Source organism: Ricinus communis, chromosome 10 (genome assembly GCF_019578655.1).
Source record: "Ricinus communis isolate WT05 ecotype wild-type chromosome 10, ASM1957865v1, whole genome shotgun sequence".
Lineage (NCBI taxonomy): Eukaryota > Viridiplantae > Streptophyta > Magnoliopsida > Malpighiales > Euphorbiaceae > Ricinus > Ricinus communis.
This window is the reverse complement of record NC_063265.1, coordinates 19,393,815-19,416,758: the sequence shown is the minus strand read 5'-3', so window position 1 is coordinate 19,416,758 and position 22,944 is coordinate 19,393,815. Positions and strand designations below refer to the sequence as shown.

The window sequence follows — 22,944 nt, the reverse complement described above, 5'->3', positions numbered from 1 at the left end:
TATGATTAGTTCAGGTCCATTTCAAAGGTGGTCCGGTCTAACCACGATGCTGACTTTCTTCAAGGATGGAATATTTTATATAACTAGTTTTTTACTCAGTTACGTTGCATCGTAAATATTAATCATTAAATTTATTTATAATTAAAAATAAAATAGCTACTAAATTTAGAATAATAAATATTATTAATATAAAAATTACATAATTCTGAAATTATAATTAATTCATATAAATTTTATTTTTTAACAACTAATTAATCCATTTATATCCATACTGCTTAATTGAGATAATTTTAAGTTTCTAAATAATTAAACTCAATGTTCTCATAATTCAAATTAAATTTATACTAATATTAATAATTTATCATCAATAAGTTAATACATTATTACCCAAAATGGAAATTTTATTTCTCCAAGCATCTCATTATATGTTTGTTTGGTGAATATGATTCATTCAATTTAAATAATAATAATATCCTAGATTAATATTCATCTCACATAAATATATTGTATATTCTTTATTTATCTATATTACTTATGATAATATACCCTACAGGGTAATCCTTTCATACTTTTTTGCAATGTGTAAACAGAAACAGTTCATCTGGTGATATTTCACAATAAAAAAATTATACATAAATCGAAACAGTTTCCATATATATATAGTCCACTTGATACCAATTCTTAATGCACAAACTGAAAGAGTTTCTATGATTTTATCTATTTTATGTAAAATCTATGGTTGAGTCAACATTCTAAAATATTAACTCAATTTTTTTATTTTTAGACAAAATAAATATAAGATTTTATGTAAATTATTAAGTGATTTAATTATCTTCTCAAACTTTAGATTGATCATGTAATCTTTCTAATGGTCAATATCCACATATTTGTTCAATTTAGAAACTAAAACTTTTTATGCTAGTCAAAATATAAATTCATTGGTATTTAATTAAATAGATTTTATTTCTCTTAAAAAAATTAGTTTTTATTTATTAAATATCAATTGTTTAATTTTTAGTGATATGAAAAGTCTAGATTGTAAGAACATGTAAATTTATTACACAATCACTTTACTAGTTTTATCTTGATTATAATTTTTTATAAAATAATATAATATATCTATATTTGTTTCTGTAATTGTTCTCGATAATTAAATTATATATTTATAAATTAAATTATAGTTGAGATTGATTATTTAATTTTACTTAAGTAGCTAGACTTATAGGTAATTATTTTCTATTTAAATACTTCTAATCCATTAAATGAAAATAAAAATATTTTTTATCTAACAGTAATTAGACTTGTTAATTTTCACATAGTAAATAATAAAATAATCATTAATCTAGACGAATGAATATGAAAAATTTATATAATTTTATAAGATAAAATTTAAATCCAACCTAATCATGAATTCAACATATCAAATATCTATTATACTATAAACCTTTAATAATTTAATGCTTATAATTTTTATTTTTCTTTCAAGAACAAAAATCTAAGGTATTTTCTTGTATAAGAATTTGAACTAAAATTACTTTTACTATTAATTAATGCATGGCATATTACTTTTGTTTTTTTCATTTCTTTTCCTCCATATATATATAAAAGTAAAATTAGTATTCAATGTATTAAGTTTGGTATTTAATTTTTTATTATATTTTTAAAATAAAATTCTAATTATTTTTTTGTTAATAATCTTATAATTTCATATAGAGTCCTTATACTACTATTATTTATTATTTTTTCTATTAAATTTTATTAAATTAATAAAAAACTGGATTAATGAATCTTACCAATACTACTATTATCTTTTTTTTTTTTTTTTATGAAAATTCTATAGAATATTATTTAAGGCATGAGATGCACCGTTGGCTACAATGAGTTCTTATTGTTGTCAGCTTTTACACTGGTAGATTAATCTTTGTTTTCTCAGTATTATATAATACATAAAATATACCCACTACTATTGCAATTTTTTAGGTTCATCTGAGGCGTTGACCCAGGAAAATGAAGCATAATTTCTTGGCAATGCATCATGTAATTTCTTGGACCATCCTTTGATTTTTCTTTCTTCTCCTAAGCAAAATTCACAGCTAACAATCACTTCTAATTTTTCTTTCAAAGAGAATGGCAGAAATTTTCATGTACAACATTGCAGAAAGTGTTTTGAAGAAGTTAGGTTCTCTTGCTGTCCAAGAAGTTATCTTGGCATGGGGACTTGAAGCCGATTGTGAAAAGCTTGAGGAGGTATTGTCTACCATCAAAGCCGTGCTGCTGGACGCTGAGCAGAAGCAGGTGAAAAACCACAGGATCCAAGATTGGCTTGGAAAGCTCAGGGATGTTCTTTGTGCTGCTGAGGATGTACTGGACGATTTCGAATGCGAAGCTTTACGGAGGCAAGTAGCAGCAAATCAGGGGAGCACCAGCAGAAAGGTACGTGGCTTCTTTTCAAGTTCCAATCCAGTAGCATTTCGTTTGAGAATGGGCCATAAAATAAAGAAAATCAGGGAGAGGATAGTTGAAATAGCATCCATCAAGTCTAGTTTTGAGTTAACTGAAGGGGTACATGATACGAGTGTTGAGATTAGGGAGAGAGAGATGACTCACTCTTTTGTGCATGCTGAAGATGTCATTGGAAGGGAGGCAGATAAAGAAATCATTATAGAACATCTAACGGAGAACCCTAGTAATGGTGAAAGCCTTTCTGTTATTCCCATAGTCGGAATCGGAGGCTTGGGAAAAACTGCACTTGCTAAGTTGGTCTATAATGATGAGAGAGTAGAAAGATATTTTGAGTTGAAAATGTGGATATGTGTTTCAGATGACTTTAATATAAAGAAATTGATGGAAAAGATCATCAAGTCTGCTATCAACAGCACAACATTCGGCGAAAACTATAGCAGCTTGGAAGTAGACCAACTGCAAAGGGTTATGCGAGAACAAATATCTGAGAAAAAGTATTTTCTTGTCTTGGATGATGTCTGGAATGATGACCGCACGAAATGGAATGAACTGAAAGAATTGTTGAGGGGATGTGCTTATGGAAGTAAAATCATGGTGACTACAAGGAGCAAAGTAGTTGCTTCAATTGTAGGCACTGCACCAGCATACAACTTGTCAGGTCTTCCTGATGATAAATGTTTGTCATTGTTCCTCAGATGTGCATTTAATGAAGGGCAAGAGAAACTGTATCCGAACCTGGTGAAAATAGGTAGTGAAATTGTGAAAAAATGTGGAGGGGTTCCACTGGCTGTGAGGACAGTGGGGACCCAACTATTTTTGAAGACTGATGAAGCTGACTGGAATCTTGTGAAAGAGAGTGATATATGGGAATTAGATCAAAATCCAAATGATATATTACCTGCTCTCAGAATAAGTTATCAGCAACTACCTTCATATCTGAAACAATGTTTTGCTTCTTGTTCAGTTTTTCCCAAGGATTATGAATTCAACAGTTTGAAGTTGATCCAATTCTGGATGGCTCATGGACTTCTTCAATCACCTGACCAAGTTCAACTACCAGAATATCTTGGTCTCAAGTACTTGAAGGAGTTATTCTCGCGATGCTTCTTTCAAGATATTGAGGACTGCTCCTTTTATTTTGTATTTAAAATGCATGATCTTGTTCACGATCTTGCGCAATCAGTAGCACAAAGAGAGAGCTTAATTCTCAAGTCTGGTAGGCATTACTCATGCAAGAGAGTTAGGCATCTGACATTTTTTGATCCTGAGGTGCTAAGCAAAGATCCTCGTAAACTTTTCCATGACTTGGATCATGTGCAAACCATTCTCATTGCAGGTGTATCAAAATCCTTGGCTCAGGTATGCATCTCTGGCTTCCAGAATTTACGTGTGCTTGATCTGGCTTGGTCTACCTTCGAGGTATTACCAAGAAGCATTGGCACGCTGAAGCATCTGAGATATCTTGATTTAACTAACAATGTAAAAATCAGGAGACTGCCTAGTTCCATTTGCAATTTACAAAGTTTGCAGACCCTGATACTTTCTGGATGTGAGGAACTTGAAGGTCTTCCCAGAAATATGAAGTGCATGATTAGCCTGAGTTTTTTGTGGATAACTGCTAAATTGAGGTTTTTGCCAAGTAGCAGGATAGGGTGTTTGCAATCTCTTCGGACTTTGGGAATAGGAGGCTGTGGCAACCTGGAACATCTGTTTGACGATATGATAGGTCTGAATCTGATAGCCCTTCGGACATTAGTAGTTGGTGGCTGTAGAAACTTGATCTATTTGCCACATGATATAAAATATCTAACTGCATTGGAGAATCTAACCATTGCAACATGTGAAAACCTTGATTTACTGATTGATGGCGATGTGGTAGACAATGAACATTGTGGGTTCAAGCTTAAAACGCTATCACTTCATGAATTACCACTGTTGGTGGCTTTGCCCAGGTGGCTTCTTCAATGGTCTGCTTGCAGCTTAGAGTCCATAGCTATTTGGCGATGTCATAACTTAGTAATGTTGCCAGAGTGGCTGCAAGATTTCATATCACTCCAGAAGCTTGACATTTTGGGTTGCCCTGGATTATCATCTCTGCCAATAGGGTTGCATCGACTTACTTCCCTGAGAAAATTAACAGTTGAAGATTGTCCTGCATTAGCTGAAAGTTGCAATCCAGAAACAGGAAAAGATTGGCCCCAGATTGCTCATGTTTCAGAGATCTATCTTGATGGCATCAAAATTTAATCAACTTATTGTCATGTACGTTTAATCTAGCCTTATCATCCAATTATATGAAACCCCATTTGCTAGAAGAATAGCTTCATTTTTCTTTTCTTTAAACCACTTTTCTATTCTATTCGATTCTGTTCTCATTTCATTTTATTTCAGTTCAAAATTTGTAACAAATGTAAGTAGTAAGAAACAAAAGAATTTATGTATACTTCCTTCTGGTTAATATTTGGGTTAAGTAAGAGGATTATCTATCAGTTGCCTACCTCTAAAATTGTCATCCTTATATCCAGGAGATAAAGTGTAAAACATGAACATGGAAACTGCTTGTGGAAGCACTAATGATATTCCTATTAATTTATAGAGTGTATAAAATTGTCCTTTCCCTGGATGTCAAATATTAGCACAATAACTGTAGTGTGAGCCAATGGAGTGATAAGGAAACCCAAGGTTTTCAGAGAGATAAGGTTGAATGCTTCAATAATAATTGCTGTTGCAAAGCTGTGTTGTGCTAATACTAAAGACAGCTACAACAATAGTGCCAGTTATATCAAGTAATTCTCCATATCTTGTTTTTTGTTTCTGCTTCTAATAAATCGCTCGATATTGTTAGAGCTGATATATACAATAAATTGGTTATGATATATTGGTCGGAGCCATCAGTGGCAACAAGTAAGGGGCAAATAGTTTCTATGCATGTGAAACTATTGCAGAAAGATTTAAGTGTTAGACTATATTCTGAACCTCACCCTTCTTGTTATTTGTGATTTTTCCAACTGATATTCTTAGGAGAAATAGTAAAATGGGACAAAGTGCTACTGGGCGTTTCTTATTGTCTTTGAAATCTGCTACTGATTTCTGACGAAACAACTTTCCTGACCGATTTAGAGTTTAAATTGGAAATGACAGGCATGAAGGATAGTACGGTGCCCTCTCTAGTAGACTGGAGAGAAACCCTTGAGGGTCATGCTACCATGCTGGATATTCCTGGGTTGCAGGAGGAGCTGAAGATTGTGATGTTGGAGAATAAAGTTAACGTTAAGGGTGAGTGAAGGGAGGAAGAGAAGAAAGATGATCACTGGCATAGGATGGAGAGATCATGTAGCAAAATCTATAGACAATTTAGGTTGCTAAACAAGACAATACAGATTTGGCCTTTCAGCGAAAGCTAAGCTCGACTGGTGTTCTCACATTGTCTTTCAACAAATTGTTTACTGATAAGATCAAGCGGTCATAGGGTTGTTCGCTTTGCAGATTGCAACCTGAACTAATTAAGTTCAAAAAAGTACTGACAGAACCAGAGCTGTAAATCTTTTCAATGCGAAGAACTGTTATGATAGATAAACAAGCTTTTAAGACAAGTCAATTGTATCCGGTAGAATAAAAGAAAGGCTTTTATCATCTTGTAGCTTGCGTTCTGTTTATTCTTCACTGTGTTGTTCATGTAATGACTGCAGAGCTTCATAAACTAAGATAAGATTAATTTGTCAACTGTCAAGTGATCATTCTGTGAATGCCATAAAAAAGATTGTAAAGTTCTAAAAAGCTTCTGTTTTATTACCAATACTTTTCCTGACAAATGCTAAGGGGACAGAGCTGAGTTCTCAGGCTATTGTCTTACCTTTATTCCAAAGACTGCAGACTTCCTCTAGTTTACCTCAGATGAACTTGACTTTAGTAATTCCTGACCTCATCTATGACTCGGGTACTTGGATCAAAGCATCCCATCAACAAATATAAAGTTACAGGCTCGACAATCTCAAAGATTTTTCACACAGCTCTGTAGTGTATATAGTAGTTTAATACTTACGTACAAATCTGCTTATCCAGGTTAAAGATAAACTTGTCTCAAATGAAGAATCTCTTCCATCAAAAGTAGGAAAGGAGAAGACAGTATTTTTTCAGTTTGTTCATTTCGGGAAAGGAGGACATATTTTCTGCAACAAAATGGTGAGCCCCGTCCTCAATATGTGTTTGAGGATAGTCATATAACAAGCAAGTTTAGTTTCTGATTCAGAAATAAAACAATATTAGACAACTCTTTGTTTCCAACCACGCATAACAGTAAGCCAGCCATTGTCTGGAGTTTAACAAATCCTCAAGCCACTACAAGCCTTAGATTTTCCAATATCTTGTATATCTCCTCCGATATAGGATGTGTGTTGCCAACAGAGTAGACTGGTATACTTCATTATCAACATCAATCCAACTGCAACATATCTTGTAAGCATTCTGACATCTTTCTTTGTGAACCTCATCCCATTTTGCTAGTTCGCCATATATATTTGCTAACATTACTCCATAGAATCCATTTTTTGATTCATTTTTCAATTCCCTCACAACTTCGAAGGCTTCTTCAAACCTTCCAGCACAACCAAGAATATCTATCAAGCATCCATAATGCTAAATCTGAGTCATCATATCAAAACAGAAATGTCCTTTCCAACAAGTCCTACGTGGGTACAAGCATTCAACAGATCAACAAAGGTAACCTCATCTGGTCTTACGTCAGCTCTATGCTGAAGAGTTTAACTTAGTCCAATGTATTTTCTGAGTCCATTATAACAGCTCGAAATGACATTTGTGGTAAAAAGTAGAAACAGTGAAGAGCGACTTCATAATAAGATTGTATTGTGATGCAAATACTATAGGCTTATAAACAAACCAATAATTGATAGCTGGTTTTAGGTGGCTTTCCAAAAAATAAAGAAAGATGGTAAACTCTGAGAGTTTAACATTATACACCAGTTTAGATGGTAACCTGCACCTACACTGCTATCATTATACACCAATTTAGTAAGTGCAATTTTCCCTAAACCACCAGGCCAACCATCAGAAAATGGAGTATGGCAACTACAGGAAAATGAAAATGATATTATACCTAAAGGGTAATCATCCTTTGAGCCCCAGAAACACGGGTTGGCTTTGAATTGTTGGTGCAAATTTTTATTTTGATTTTTCAAGATAATCTCGATGCCTGTAATATTAGAATAGAATTGAAGTAATATCAAAGATCACTGCAGCTATGTCTATCTCTGATATCTCTCTCAAGAAAATTCATTCTTTTTTCTGAAGCAAATTTTTCATAGCAGAGGATATCACTTCTACTCTTCTTTCGAAAAGGAATGGTAGAGTCTTTTGTGTTCAACATTGCAGAAAATGTACTGGGGAAGCTAAGCTCTTTCGTTTTCCAACAAGTGGGCTTGGCATGGGGCTTCAAACTAGCTGATATAGTCAGGAATATATCGGTAACTGTAGCTAGGTATGCACTAACCATCAAAGTTGTCCTTTTGGACGCGAAACAACAACCATACAACCATGGATTTAATTCTGGTTTAGACCAATTCAGAAAATGAATTAATTATGATACTCCTAATAAGCTCAGCTAAGTAATCAAATTTACTATGGTTTAAAAAGGGGAAAAAAAAGAAGAAAAAAAGAAAAAAAAAAAGAAAAAAAGAACTCTGCATAAACAATGAACATCAAAATGGAGAGAGATGAGGGGAAATTCAAGCTTTCATTTTCCGAGAGGTGTTGGGCTATGAAGGACAGAGGCAAGGCAATGAATGCCCTTCCTTTTTAGCCAGTGTGGTTCAGCATGACATATTACCAACTTTTCCAAGAATACTCCCATTCTGTAACTTCAAGTCTAAGGAGGCATTTCATTCTACTGAAATAAATCTTTTTATGAGAAATCAATTAAACGAATTTGTACCAACTCTTGATTTTGGAAAAGGATTATTCAAACCATCTTTTTCTATCACTACTATTCTTCTTCTTTTTTTTTTTTTTCTTTCTTTCTGGGTACTATTTACTGTTTTTATCTTCGCTACTATTTCAATAATTAATGCATAGGAATAGATTCCTGCAGGCGTAGATCTTCTGGTTTGATAGGAGAAATTATGCACTTCCACTAGAAAATAATCATCAATAATTCTATGATTGATGTCAAAAAAAGTTCTTAATCCGGTGCATTTATGTACCGGTATATATTAGCAATTCACAAGTCATCAATAAATAAAGAGATTTTGTCTTTTTATAGTTTAATATCAATCTTTTGTCTTCAATAAAACTTTTAACCTTTTTATTTTTATTTTTATGTGTGTTTGGAAATGAATAAGTAAGAAGAAAAGTAGAATTAGTATGATAAATTATGATTAAAAAATAATATAAATGACAAAAATAGAGTTATTGAAGAAGTGGATTAATAATTTTATTTAATCAATGCTAAATACTTATTTTTTTATATTTTCATTTTGATATTAAGATTTTTATTAAAATATAAAAATTACAATTAATTATCAATTTGAAATAATATTAATGTGAATCATTGAATTGTTTTTTTAGTATGATATAAGTATTTCTATTAGTTTTATATAATTTAAATCCATTTGTGATTTATTTTATAATCTCACTTAAATTAGGTTAATTTTTGACTAAAATATCATATACATCATTATAATTTATGAATTGTATTTTAATTTAAATAAAGGTTATATTTAATCTGCTTTGAACTATAAATTTGTTTGCTTGTTTGTTAAAAGATTTGAGTAAATTTATTCTAATTTAAATATTATGACATTTTTAAATGTTAAGTGCTAAAAATTTTAAATTTAATTATTATTTCTTTTATTATGCGAATAACAATAACTTCATATATTGAAATTCATGTGCATTAATTATTGAAATTAACTATGAAGACATATCAATTATAAATTTTAAGATGGAAAATTATAAATTTTATTAATTAAAAACTAAAAATGCAAAATTAGGTATAGTAAAAGAAAAATAAAAAAATATTAAATTTATTAAAATTAAAATTAAAGTAAATAAGATAATATAAGCAATAAAAAAAAGCAACAGAATGTTAAGATGTGCAGGGATAATGCAAAAGAAGTAAAATAAAGTATTTTTAGTGTAATAGTAAAAATAACCATTCCTAAATTGAATTATAAATAAGTATTGAAAATATTTATAATTATTATTTAAAAAATAATAAATATAATTAATTATAATAAAATAAAATAAAAAGTGAAAGTAAATTTTAAAATAAACTAATTATACTTAAGTTTAAGTCTATACTAGATGACTGGTCGCTCTATGAGCAGCTCATTTTAACAAAAAATAAAATTATAAGATTGTAAATTAAATGATTTCATATCATAAAAATTTAATAAAATATTAAAAATATAAAATGACTTTGTAATCGAGTTTTTAAATTTTAGAATAACAATATATAATTTTGAATGAGTTTATATATATATATCAAGCATATACTCATATATAAAATACTTTATATATAATTTGTGAAAATTAATTTATGTATATTATAAGCGATTTGATAATATAAAATAACTTTTTACGTTTAATGAATAAAATATATAGTATAATTAAAAGACATCAAATGAAAATAATATACTATATATAGAGAGAGAGATTACATTTTTTGCTAATTATTAATTTTATTAATTTAAGTATAATTAATAAATATCTACTAGCTAAAATAATCTTAATTAATTAATATTATTTAGCTACTTCAAATGATAAATAGTTTAAAATTCATATATATATAAAGTAAATAAGCATAAATAAATAGAGTCATAGGTAAAGTAATTTAATTAAATTAATAATAATAATTACTTTATTTGATTGATAATAAATACGATAAATATATTATTTATGCTTGAATAGAAGTAATGATTTAGAATGAATGTGAGTAAGTATATATATATATATATATATATATATATATATATATATATATATATATATATATATATATATATATATATATATATATATATATATATATATATATATATATATATATATATATAAAGCTTTTATAAGCATTGAAAGAATTTAAAAAAAAAATTATTCATATTGTAAAAGAAAAAAATTTCAAATAAAGAGTTATGTATAGTTAACAATTTAAGTATTCCTTTCATTATTATTGGAATATTTAAATATATTAATAGTTATTTACCTTGTTCAGGGAGTGAAAAATTTAGAATTTCATATGGTAGTTTCTCACCTATTGCAAAAAAGGATAAAATAAAAATTTGAGAAGATATTATCCTTGAATATGTATCCTTCAATCATACCTTGGAATTGAATATTTCAATGAATTTTTGAGAAATTTCTTGAAAGAAAATGGTATTTTACACTAATATACTTATCGTGATACCCTTCAACAAAATGAGATTACAAAAAGAAAATACATCTTCTTGAAGTGGCTCGTGCAATAATGTTTCCTATGCACGTCTCAAAATACCTTTGAGAGATGCGATTTTGACAACATCTTATCTAATTAATAGAATGCCTATCTGTGTTTTGAAATATATCACACCTCTATAGATGATTTCAAAAAAAGATTTCCTGATTGCATAATCAATTTGGATTTACCACTACAAGTTTTTGGTTGCATTGTCTTATTTCATATACTTAACAAGTTTCAATCTAAACTTGATCCTAGAGCGCAAAAGTGTGTTTTTATAGGCTATGCCCCAAATAAGAAAGGGTACAAGTTTTATAATTTGTAAACAAAAAGTATCTTTGTTAATATATGTCACGACCGGATCTGTGGGCCCATGACCGGCACTAGGGAATAGGTAGGCTTAAGGCCACCAAATCCCGTAGTAAACCTGACTATTCTCTAACTCAAACCAAATGCAATCTGGACTCTATCTATTGGTACTTTTCCACAATTAAACTTTAGTCATCAAATACTATATTTTAAATTTAGTCTGCCAGCATAAATAGGCAAGACCTGCATTTACATGAAATTACAAATGAGAAGTCTGAACTTTCTACTGCGGAGATTCTAGAAATTTTAAAAGTCAACATACCAATAAAATTTGTTACATTTAGCCCAAAGATGAAGGAATCAAGCTGCTAGATGAAAAGAACTGCAGAAAAGCTAACAACACCTGAAAAATAATGAAATTGACACTGTCACTCTCGAGAGTGAGTTAAAAATCATATATCCAAAAGCGAATATAATTATTTCAATAAAGCATTTGTTTAATTAAAATAAAATACTAAGTCATGCAAAAACACGTGTCATGTCATGCTTCTTATAAAATGAATTTTATATACTACGAGATGGAGTACCTTAGTAGAACCCTAATCCCTATTACTAATCAGTTTTAGCCTTTCGGTTCTCTCGTTCCAATAAAATTGGCGCTCAGAGAGCGAAGCTCAACCAGGGACCTTAAATCCAGTCTGGTCACTTAAACTTCTAACTAAGTCGGCGCCTAGAGAGCAATGTTCAACCAGGAACCTTTACTCCGGCAAACTCACTCTACTCAGCCTAGAGAGTTAAACTCAACCAGGGAAAGTCCTAAGTTTACCTTTTTAAATTTATCTTTTACTATTTGTCTCAAATTCATACCGGTGCGCACGCGGTCCTGATGCAATCCATCAAGTGGCATGTTCTACTGCCTTCTTATCCCGAGTCAACATGCATTCACAATAGCATTGATGCAGAAAACGATACATATATGAATAGTAATTAAATAAATAATTAAAATATTAAATCATTTAATCATAACTATTATGTAAAATCTTAGCATGACACATGTAAACAGATAGACGACTTTAACTCACAGTTCTAACGACCTTCTAACTGCTATGATGTCTCGGGTGGAGCGAGTCGAACTAACGGATTTATCTAATCATGGGAATAGTTCAATTAGAACAAGTAAAATATTTGATAAATAACTCTAGGCTTAGACTCCTAGAATTAACTGTCTAAGAATTTCGACCCGCGTAAATTATACTGAAAATTCGGCAGAACTTCCTATAAACACGGACGTCTACCCCCCATAAAACGCATCCAGAACCTGCCAGAAAACACTTCAAAATATTACAGCAATTTATTTAACGGGAGTCAGGTCACCAAGATTTCATTATTTTTTCTGATTCCGCCACATATCACAAATCACGATTAGTGGTAAACGGTCCGAAAATTTACTATTTCGATAAACAAACCTCACATAATTTTTCTAATGCTAAACACAATAATTAATCATATAATTTTTCTCAAAAGACTATAAAATCATCGACCTAGAGAATTATTGAAACGCTTGATCACTCGGTCGACTCGCTTCCAGCCGCCGGAGTGCGCCTACAGACTCGAAACAACTTGTTGATGATGATCCTAGCACCTGATCTTCCGATCCAACCCTCGATCATCCGAAGAGATTTGCGGACAATCTCGGTCGTCGATTTTCAAACGGAGTCGGATCGCCACAAAACCGGTGCCATTGGAAAGCTTGAGTTGAGGGGAGTCCGGATATGTCCTCTGATCGGCTAAAACTCGGCAGAATTCGCTAAAAAATGCCCAATATCCCGACTGCCCCTACTTTCTCTCTCCACCGCAAACTTCCAACTCTAACTACCACTTGCGTTGTCGCTGCTCCTAAAAGAAAGCTCTCAACTCATCGGTCATTTTGAGACCAACAACGCCGCTATTGGCCGCCGAAAATGCTCGAAACGGCGTCGAACAACCGCTGCCGCTTCCTCGCGTTCTCCGCCACTCCCTCGCCCACACCGCTGCCGCCACTATCGGCACGGCATCCGCCGACTCCAAGCTGCCACCTCGCTTCTACCGAGCCTCCCCCACTCTTCCGTTGTTAACGCAACGCCTTCTTCTTCCTTCTTCCCCAATTCTCCTCTTCTCCTTTCCTTTTTTTTCTTTCTCTATATCGACATTTGGTCCCTGAATTTTTTCTTCTTCACCATTCAGTCCCTCAACTTTTTAATTACTAACAATTTCGCCCTGCAAAATTTATGTTTAATCCTCCAACTTTTCGTTAGCTTTTCAATTAAACTCCTAACTATTTAATTTGGGCCAAATTAAAATTATTAAAAATATAGAATTATTTATTTACTCTTGCTTTTAAATGTAAAATTACTAAAATACCCTTATCGATATATTTAATTATAAAAATACCAACCATACAAATTTTGATTTAAAAATCCCAAATAAAAGCAATTATATTTTTAATCCTTATTTCAAAATTAATTGTCAATTTAATCCTAACACTTAATTGATTTAATTAATCAATTTACTAACTATTTTTCAATTAAAATCAATACCATTAGCTAATTAAAATTTGCTACTCTCCAAATAAATTCTTTTATAAAAATATTATTTACCAATTCTTTCATAACTTTCAAACATAGAATTTAATTCATATATTCATATGGGGAGGAAATTAAGTGACAAAAAATATAATTTATTTTCTAAGGAATTTACTTAATTGATTTTTTGAAAATCAAACTAATTAGATATAGAAAAATAACTCTCTTATTTTTATCTAGCATTGAAATTCTATTTTAAATCATCCCAATTAAATTAATTAGTAATAAAATAATATCAATTTAATAAAAATCATTATTAATTATTACTAATATTATTATTATTAAAAAAAATTTGGGTATTACAATATAAATGTCGATTTTCTTGAAAATAATCCTTCTTTTACTAAAATTATCTTTACAGGGAGAAAGATATAGAAGAAATTTTTTTTTTGGAAAATTTCTATTTGCTCGGATATAAACCAGCTGGAACTCCAATAAAACCTAATTTAAAATTACAACATGCTAAAATTGAAGATGTAATAAATATAGAAAAATTCCAAGGACTTGAAAAATAATTTATTTATCTAATACACGTCTCGGTATAGCATTCACCATGACAAGAATATTCTGAAGCACTATATAAAATCCTAAGATATCTAAAGGGTTCACCTAGTAAAGGTCTACTATTTAAGAAAAGCAAGGGCATTTTTTTATTGAAGTTTAAACTGATGCAAACTGGGCAGGGAATGCTACTGATTGGAAATCTAACACCTAGTAATTGTACCTTCCTCAAAGAAAACCTAGTTGCTTAACGAAGCAAGCAACAAACAAAATGTAGTTGCTAGAACGAGTGTTGAAGCTAATTTCAGAGCAATTACTCATGAGATTTGTGAAGTATTATGGATTAAGAGGTTACTAGAAGACTTAAAAATTCCATGCACTCTACAAATGAAATTGTATTATGATAACAAAGCTGCTATTGCAATTGCTCATAATCCTATTCTCCATGAGCGATCCAAACATGTGGAGGTTGACAAGCATTTTATCAAGGATAAAATTAAAAAGCGCTCATTTGCATGCCATACCTACTAACCATTGAACAAGTTGCAGATATACCTACAAAAGGACTATAAAGATGTCAATTTAATCACTTAAATAGCAAGCTAGCAATAGAAGATATTTTTAAGCCAGCTTGAGGGGGAGTGTTGAAAATAGTAGATCAGTTAAAGATCTGGTCTAATTCTCAGGGATATTAGCTGTAAATTAGCTAAAATTATGGATTTGGTCAGTATGTATAGAATAGGAAAGACCTAATAGCCTAAATTATTCAAATCTTTATGGAATTTTACTATTTTTGGTCATTTTTAAAAAATTGTCAATTTAGTCATGATGTAGCAAATTGAATGTAATTTTGGCCTAATTGAGTTATTTGGTAAAATTAAGTAGCGCGAACAATGACATGGACGTCAATTAAGAAATGAGAAATCCAAATTGGTGAATTTTAAAGCTACATTATTTATATATGTTACTTAATTTTGAATTCTTATTTTCTAAAGTGTGTTCATGGTATTATTCATATTGCCTAATTTTTTCCAGCAATTCAATTTGGCCAAAATTGCACTCAAATGGCTAAATCATGGCTAAGTTGACAATTTTTAAAAAATTAACCAAAATAATGAACTACCGCAAAATTATAAATTTTTAAACTATTAGGCCGCTATAATAATGTCTTAGTTTATATATTTGATTTATTTCTTTTACTATTTCTTGCATTACCTATTAATATAGGTGTTGTATATCAATTATATTCAGAAGTGAGAAATTAAAACTCTCAATATTCTCTTTAGTTTTTAAGTACTATCTAAAGAATGAAATGATATTATCCATTTCATGGAGGCCAAAGACATCTACAACAATTGTCCCCAATCTAAGGAGACTAGCATTGTCTAATAAATCTTTTCTCTTTGGTGTCTATGGTTTTATCTCATATATGTACATCTTTTCCCAAGTAATTCTCAATATCTATTTTCTTTCTGCTTATATTAATCGCTTGACATTGTTAGAGCATTGATTTTCTTTTACATATGCAAATAAAAAGGTCCTGGTATTTTTGGTTGCAGTCAAGGGGCAACCGATTCCCACATATGTGGAAGGCTTCATAATATGCTTTTCAATTACGGCGATTAAAGCTGAATTTGTGATCAAGGATGAATAGGTATAAACTTGGAAGCTTGATTGATGTTCGTTGACTTTAGGGGTGGGGGTGTGGGGGGAACAATTTTAATTATTAAAATTCTTGATATTTTAAGGGTAATGTTTTAATTCTTAAAAAGAATTAGGACACGTTAGCATTTGACAAATCTTAAACTTATTCAACAAATGAAACTATGCAAAAAGATGAATTGTTAGAGTATATCCTAAACCTCAAACCTCAAGTTATTTGCAATTTTCCCAACATTTATTTGTACAAGAAATGGAAAATGAGACGAAATGCTACTAGGCTTTTTCTTGCTCTTGCTCTAGTTGCCTGTGTCCTCCAATGCATCGCTTCTCTCATTTGTGCATCGTCCTAGGAGTTTGCTGACTGATTTTTGGACACGCCACTTTCTTGGCCCATTTACAATAATAGATGCCATTTGAGATCGACGGGCAGGGATGAGAGTGTGGTAATCTCTCCAGCCGCAGTAGACTGGAAAGAAAGCCACATGGTCATGCTATCATGCTACATATTCCTGGGTTAAAGGAGGAGCTGAAGATTGAAAATGTTGGAGAATAAGGTGTTAAGGATGAGCGAAGAGAGGAAGAGAAGAAAGGTAACCACTGGCATAGGGTGGAGAGATCATGTAGCAAATTCTATAGACGGTTTAGGTTGCCAAATAACGTGGATATGGCCTTCTAGTGAAAGCTAAGCTTGAATAGTGATCTCACTTTGTTGTTTAACAAATTGTCTACTGATAAGATCAAGGAGTCATAGGGTTGTTAATGTCGTAGGAGAAGAGCAACCTGAATTAACTAAGCTCTAAAATACTGACACCAAACAAGAGCTGTATATCTTTTCTTGTGGAAAACTGCTATAATAAACGAGATTATGACATAAGCTGACTGTCTACGAGAGAATAAGGTTTCTTAATCATCTTCTAGTTTGTGTTTTTGTTTATATTGCAGTGTATTGTTGATGATAGTAAGGTTATTAGAAACGATATTACCAGTCTTATTATTGTTACTGTGAAGAGATCTGCGAATCATTTGGCCCATTTGCTTGCTCACGCAGATTTCTTTGACAGATCCGGTTATTTGGGCGTCTATTCCCCCTATGTTTCTTCTATCAGCTTTAGCAATTTCTTCTTTATTCAAAAAATAAATGTCAGCAAATTTTCATAAACTATGATTCCATGTGGAGTGATCATTTTGTGAATGCCATAATAAGATAGTGAAGTCCTAAATGCTAGAGGGAGAGAGCTTAGATCGCAGGATCACATATTGCAGCAGCAAGGAAACTTTCATCTGCAAAAATTCATAGGATATATTTGAAGCTACCAAAAAGAGAGGATTGATTACCTAGGATGCTTGTAACCAGTAGTACAGTTTCAAGTAATGAGCAAAAGTAGGACTAGGAGTATCTACCTCACTTGCTAAATTTTGGAATTAAAAGTTTATGATTATAAGCCTAATTCATGTCTCTAATTATTCATTTGGGAGGTTACATAATCGAGATATTACCAGGCCGATGGATGGATAATATGTCAAGTTTAAAATGAATGTATATTAGGTATCTCAATTACGAAATTTAGCAGGTTCAAAGGTAAGTTCCATTCATGTAATTATTCTAGCTGAATGGTTATATTATATATTGTAATTAGACGTATTCTGCAAGTTAAAAAGTTAAGAGCACAAAGAATTGAGACTAAAATAACAAAAAAGGGAAAAATAAATAAATAATAAGCTTACATGATCAAGAATTGATGCCACTGGTAAGCTGCAACTTGACACTGTCCTTTTTATCCGAAAACTGCAAAATTCCTCTAGCTTACCTCTTCATAGAAAATGTGGTTCATGCTGAAATGGTCAAAGTTGACCTAAACAGTGTCTGCTCTCACCTATGACTCTGGGACTTGGATCCAATTATTCCATGAACATATATATAGTTGCAGGCTCGCCTATTTTTTGAAATCTCAAAGATTTTGCACACAAATCTGAAGTGTGTATCCCATAGTTTAATATTTATGTCAGGTTTCCTTATCCACATCAATGATAAACTTGCCTTGTAAGACTTTTAACATCCCTTTCAGCCTCAAATGAAGAATCTCTACCGTCAAAGGAAAGAATAACATAATCTTTCAGTTTCTTTACTTTGGAAAACACAGCTGATTTTAAATTTGGATTTGGATTTTAAAAGTGGCATGGTTCTGGTACCTATTGTCTGGAAGAAAATGGTGTTCCCCGTCCTTAATGTGCGTTTGAGGAAAGTCGTACAATAAGCCAGTTGGTTTCTGCTTCAGAAATAAATCAATATCAGACAACTCTTTGTTTACAGTTATCTGTGGCAGTCACTATCTGGAGAATACCAGGTATCAAGCCACTCCAAGCCTTAAATTTTCCAATATCCTGTATATCTCCTCCGATCTAGGATGTGTTTTGTCAACAGAGTAGAACTGACACACTTCATTATCAACCTCAATCCAACTGCACCCTGGTGTCTTATAAGCATTGTGATCCTTCAACATCTTTCTTACCTTGCGAACCTCATCCCATTTCCCTAGCCCGCCATATAAATTTGCTAACATTATGCCATAGCCTCCATTTTTTGGGTCAATTTCAATTAGTTTTTTAATAGCAGATTCTGCTAAATCTGTATTTCCATGTACTTTACATCCATTTAGCAAAGAACCCCAAACAACTTCATCAGGTTCAATCTTCATTTCCCTCACAACTTCCAAGGCTTCTTCAAACCTTCCAGCACGACCAAGGATATCTACCAAGCACCCATAATGCTCAATCTGAGGTTCAATCCCATAATCCTGAGTCATCGTATCAAAATAGAAACGTCCTTTTTCGACAAGTCCTCCATGGGTGCAAGCATTCAACAAACCAACAAAGGTCACCTCATCCGGTCTTACATCAGCTCCATATTGGATCATCTCCTCAAAAATACATATTGCTTTCTTGCTATGCCCATGGAGGGCAAAACAATTTATCATTGAATTCCAAGATGTCAAGCTTTTCTTTAAAGTCATATCAAAAATCTTCGAGGCCTCTCTTAAACTCCCACATTTTCCATACATATCCACCAGTGCATTCGACACAAATGAATCAAAACCAAGACTATTTTTATACACATAACCATGTACCCATTTCCCAAGCTGAAGCATGCCAGTATGGCCACAAGCAGAGAGAGCACACACTGTCGTGACCTGATTAGGCTTGCTTTGAGCAACAAGGATCATCTTTCTGAAAAGGCAAATAGCTTCTATAAACAACCCATTTTGTGTACAACCAGCAATAATAGAATTCCAAGATGGAACATCTCTCTCAGGCATTTTATCAAAAATAGAAATCGCATTACCAACCTCACCAACTCTAGTATACCCGGTAATCATAGCAGTCCAAGATACAACATTTCTCTCAGACATTTCATCAAACACCTGTCTCGCACAACCAATATCCGACATAAACCTCGAATATGAATCCACAAGAGCAGTTTGAACAACCGGGTATTGACTAAAACCCAATTTAGCTATCTGGGAATGCACCACTTTAGTGTTTTGACACGATTTGAGAACATGAGGAAAGATAAAATGGTTAGGTTTAGGGTGTGCTCGACGAACCATGTCCCGATACAATTCAAAGGCGGAAAGATGATGATCAGGATTAGAGGCATAGGCAGTGACCAAGGCAGTGAAAAGATAGATATTAGGAGAGTGAAGATGATTGAAAATATAACGAGCATAGTTAAAGTTTGAGAGATTGAGAATACAAAAACGGACAAGTTTGAAAGAGTAAAATTGGGTCTGCGAGTGACCAATAACCGTGAGATAAGATTGGAGCTGTTTAAGATGATTCAGATTATTGCATTTGGAAAGAATTGCTAACACAAGTTGGTTCAGATTTTGATTTGCTGTGTTCATTACTTGCTTGGTTGGATTGCATGTCTTAAAGTTCAGGAAAAAAAAATAATAATATGATGTTTTGTAGTGAAAACAACGTTAAATAAGTTAAAAGACAAGTATACCCTCTATTTTCTGTTAAATTTACAGTTATCTTCCAATGGGCAGTAAAATAAATCAGTCTCATCGGCCGCTCTAGGGCAACGCCTGATTCTTCAAATTATCAAAATCCCTAGCCCTAATTCAATACTTCAGAGTTCTTCACTAGGTAAGGTTTATTAATTAAGCAAAAACCATATCTTTTCTTCTTCTTCTTCTTCTTCTTGTTCTTTTTTCCTTTCATGCTGTTAATGATGGTTTTGCAGTAAGTGAAAATGTTCTCTAGAACTTCTTTTTTTAAGAAAAAAAAAAAGAAAAAGAAATTCTCTCTAAATATGCCATTTATGATTATTTTTATTTATTTATTTATTTATTTATGAATTAATTGAGATTTTAGTGCTACTAAATTTACTAAAGAATAATAGAGAGTATTATTCGGACTGGTGCCTATATGGGAATAGAATGAACGTGCATTTGGAATTTCACATAGAAGAACATTGGAATTTTTGCCTTACAGGAGAATTTTGTAAGAGATGGTTCATATGCTATTAGCTCAATGACTGAATCAACTTCTTTCTGCTTGATTTAGTATAAGTTAGTGTATTAGTAGTGGCAGGCTGGGAGCTCTTGCGGTTAATCTAATATACCATTTGATCGTTCACTTTAGGCATCTGAAAGAGATTAAGCATTTAAAAAGTAGTGCAGGTTGAATCTCTGTACTTTCATATATCAGTTTCTTTGAAGCCTTTTTATAATGTTTGATCTGTTTTGTTATGCGACTGATGTATTTGAGATTATCTATCTGCCTTTCTCCCTTTCTCTGTTTTACATTTGTTCTCCGATATATCTGAGAATTAATGTTGATATTTGTCAAGCCTACTATTGCATGTTCTCTGATATGCTATTCCTCTTTTTGTATTATGTTCTGCTATAAATTGGTAATTGTCAAAATCCTGTTTCAGTTTGTCTTCTCTGCTATTGCAGCTGTTTTAAGTGATTTCTTTAAGATTAAAGATTCATGTAGAATTGTTTAGGTTGACAGAGGAGTTTGTATTTGTATCTTGATTAATCTGATTCTTAGTATTTTCTTCTCTCCTTCTCCTTCTCCTCCTTATCCTTGTTTTCTCAATCTTTTTTAATACTAATTGTGACTCACTACAATGGCTTATTGTCATATGTTGTTTTAATGTGGTTTGCAGAGAAAGAGATGTTAGAAAGCAAGGCAAACCCAACTATCAACAAGTCAACTGGCCTGCCTAGGAAGCGTTTTTACCGAGCTCGAGCACATAGCAACCCACTAAGTGACTCGCACTTCCCTGTGCCCTTCTCCCCTTGTCAGGTTGACTATTCCCTTCATTACCCTCAAATCTTTCCCATGTCTGATCAAGTTAGTAGTTCCAAAAAAATCCAATTTGCTGATGTAGGCTGTGGTTTTGGAGGGCTGCTTATTAGTCTTTCAACTCTTTTTCCAGAAACCCTTATGATTGGAATGGAACTTAGAGATAAGGTGACAGAGTATGTGAAGGAACGGGTTTTAGCACTAAGGGTAGCCAATCCAGGTCAATATCAAAATATTTCAGTAGTTCGGACCAATTCCATGAAATACATACCAAATTACTTTGGGAAAGGGCAGCTTTCAAAGATGTTTTTCCTATTCCCAGATCCCCACTTTAAGGAGAAGAATCATCGCCGACGGGTTATTAGTCCACATTTGCTAGACGAGTATGCTTATGTTCTTGAGGTTGGCGGAATTATCTACACAATTACAGATGTGGAAGAGTTAGGTGACTGGATGAAGGGTTGTTTAGAGGGTCACCCCATGTTTGAAGCCCTCACAGAGGAGGAGCTTGGAGCAGATCCTGTTGTAAAGCTCTTAAGTTCAGCAACTGAAGAAGGACAAAAGGTTGCTCGGAACGGGGGACAGACTTTTCAAGCAATCTACCGACGCATTGCTCCATCTCTATAATACATAGGAAACTTGGGCGCAGTCCACAGATATATTGCCCAGTCTCTATGATACGTAGGAAGCTTAGGCCTGCTAAAGGCTTAGTTGTGTCGATAGATGGTTAATCTCATTGGTCCATTTCTTATTATGTAAGTTTTTATGATTATTACTTTTTCCTTTTACTGAAAAATGTACTTGTTATTTATTTTCTAGATCACATCTTCACAATTATGTAATAGACATCCATGAAGAAACAATTTTGTCTGCTGTATGATATTCCTTTTTCATTGGTGCATATTGAGCTTGGACTAAGTCCATCTCTTTCTCAAGTCTCACTGTTTCAAGTCAATTACTGCAATGTTCTTTATGATGGCCCCTTTGTATAAGTAAATGATGCATGAAACTTTCTTCTCTTGTTGGTTGTAAATTAGTGTCAGCAAGCCTGGTTTTTATTCATTATAAGAAGGTTGGTTCAATAAGCAGGACTGAATGTAGTGACAATGTAGAATGGCCAATTCTGAGTTGGTGATAGGTGAAGATTTCTCTCAATAAGAAAACTCTGCACTTGTGTTTTCACAGATCATGGGTTGCTTATAGGAGATTGCCCTATATGAGAAGTGATGTTTCCAAAGAAATTCTGGGAAGTAACAAGGTAGACTTTGTTGTTTCCCCATGCAAACTCGTCAAACTCAGGATGTGGAGTAGTTATATTCTCAAAATCTGGCAGTCCAGCTAAAAGATATTTGAATTCCCAAATTCATGAGTCTTGAGTTTGGGAATTCAATAAGAAGGCAGAAGTCTTCCAATCCGTATGTGAAATATGTTGAGTTAAAAGACTTTTCAAAACATCCCAATTTGTCTCACTGATCATCTTGGCGTCTTGAATTCTTGATCTTCATTTCATTTCCGTAAAAGCCCACTTCACTGCCTCTTTCCTTCTCCTCCCAAATCAAGAAAATGGCAGAATCTTTTCCATTTAGCATAGCAGAAAGTGTTCTTTTAAAGGAAGCTTCC

General features: G+C 32.6%; 3 protein-coding genes across 5 annotated transcripts; 2 read left to right on the top strand and 1 right to left on the bottom strand.

The window, feature by feature from the left end:
- Positions 1-1,861: 1,861 nt before the first annotated feature.
- LOC8260632 (putative disease resistance protein RGA1) lies at positions 1,862-6,186 on the top strand. Of its 2 annotated transcripts, XM_002529578.4 has the most exons (3): positions 1,862-2,037; positions 2,125-4,725; positions 5,605-6,186. In XM_002529578.4, the coding sequence occupies exons 1-2, from the start codon at positions 2,008-2,010 to the stop codon at positions 4,708-4,710; spliced, it is 2,616 nt and encodes an 871-aa protein (XP_002529624.3). In that variant the 5' UTR covers positions 1,862-2,007; the 3' UTR covers positions 4,711-4,725; positions 5,605-6,186. The 2 variants fall into 2 exon arrangements, with proteins under 2 accessions (XP_002529624.3, XP_025014959.2); XM_025159191.2 differs by lacking the exon at positions 5,605-6,186 and having other exon boundaries at positions 1,863-2,037; positions 2,125-4,960.
- Positions 6,187-11,206: 5,020 nt separating this feature from the next.
- On the bottom strand, positions 11,207-19,955 carry LOC8260636 (pentatricopeptide repeat-containing protein At1g33350). 2 transcript variants are annotated; one of them, XM_048369688.1, is made up of 2 exons: positions 17,731-19,955; positions 11,207-11,624 (listed from the first exon to the last, which is right to left on the bottom strand). In XM_048369688.1, exon 1 carries the CDS (start codon positions 19,905-19,907, stop codon positions 18,354-18,356), a length of 1,554 nt encoding a protein of 517 aa, XP_048225645.1. In that variant the 5' UTR covers positions 19,908-19,955; the 3' UTR covers positions 11,207-11,624; positions 17,731-18,353. The 2 variants fall into 2 exon arrangements, with proteins under 2 accessions (XP_048225645.1, XP_048225646.1); XM_048369689.1 differs by lacking the exon at positions 11,207-11,624 and adding an exon at positions 13,305-13,477.
- Positions 19,956-20,005: 50 nt separating this feature from the next.
- On the top strand, positions 20,006-22,225 carry LOC8260637 (tRNA (guanine-N(7)-)-methyltransferase). Its single transcript, XM_002529583.3, has 2 exons — positions 20,006-20,154; positions 21,185-22,225. Exon 2 carries the CDS (start codon positions 21,193-21,195, stop codon positions 21,949-21,951), a length of 759 nt encoding a protein of 252 aa, XP_002529629.1. The 5' UTR covers positions 20,006-20,154; positions 21,185-21,192; the 3' UTR covers positions 21,952-22,225.
- The last annotated feature ends 719 nt before the right edge of the window (positions 22,226-22,944 follow it).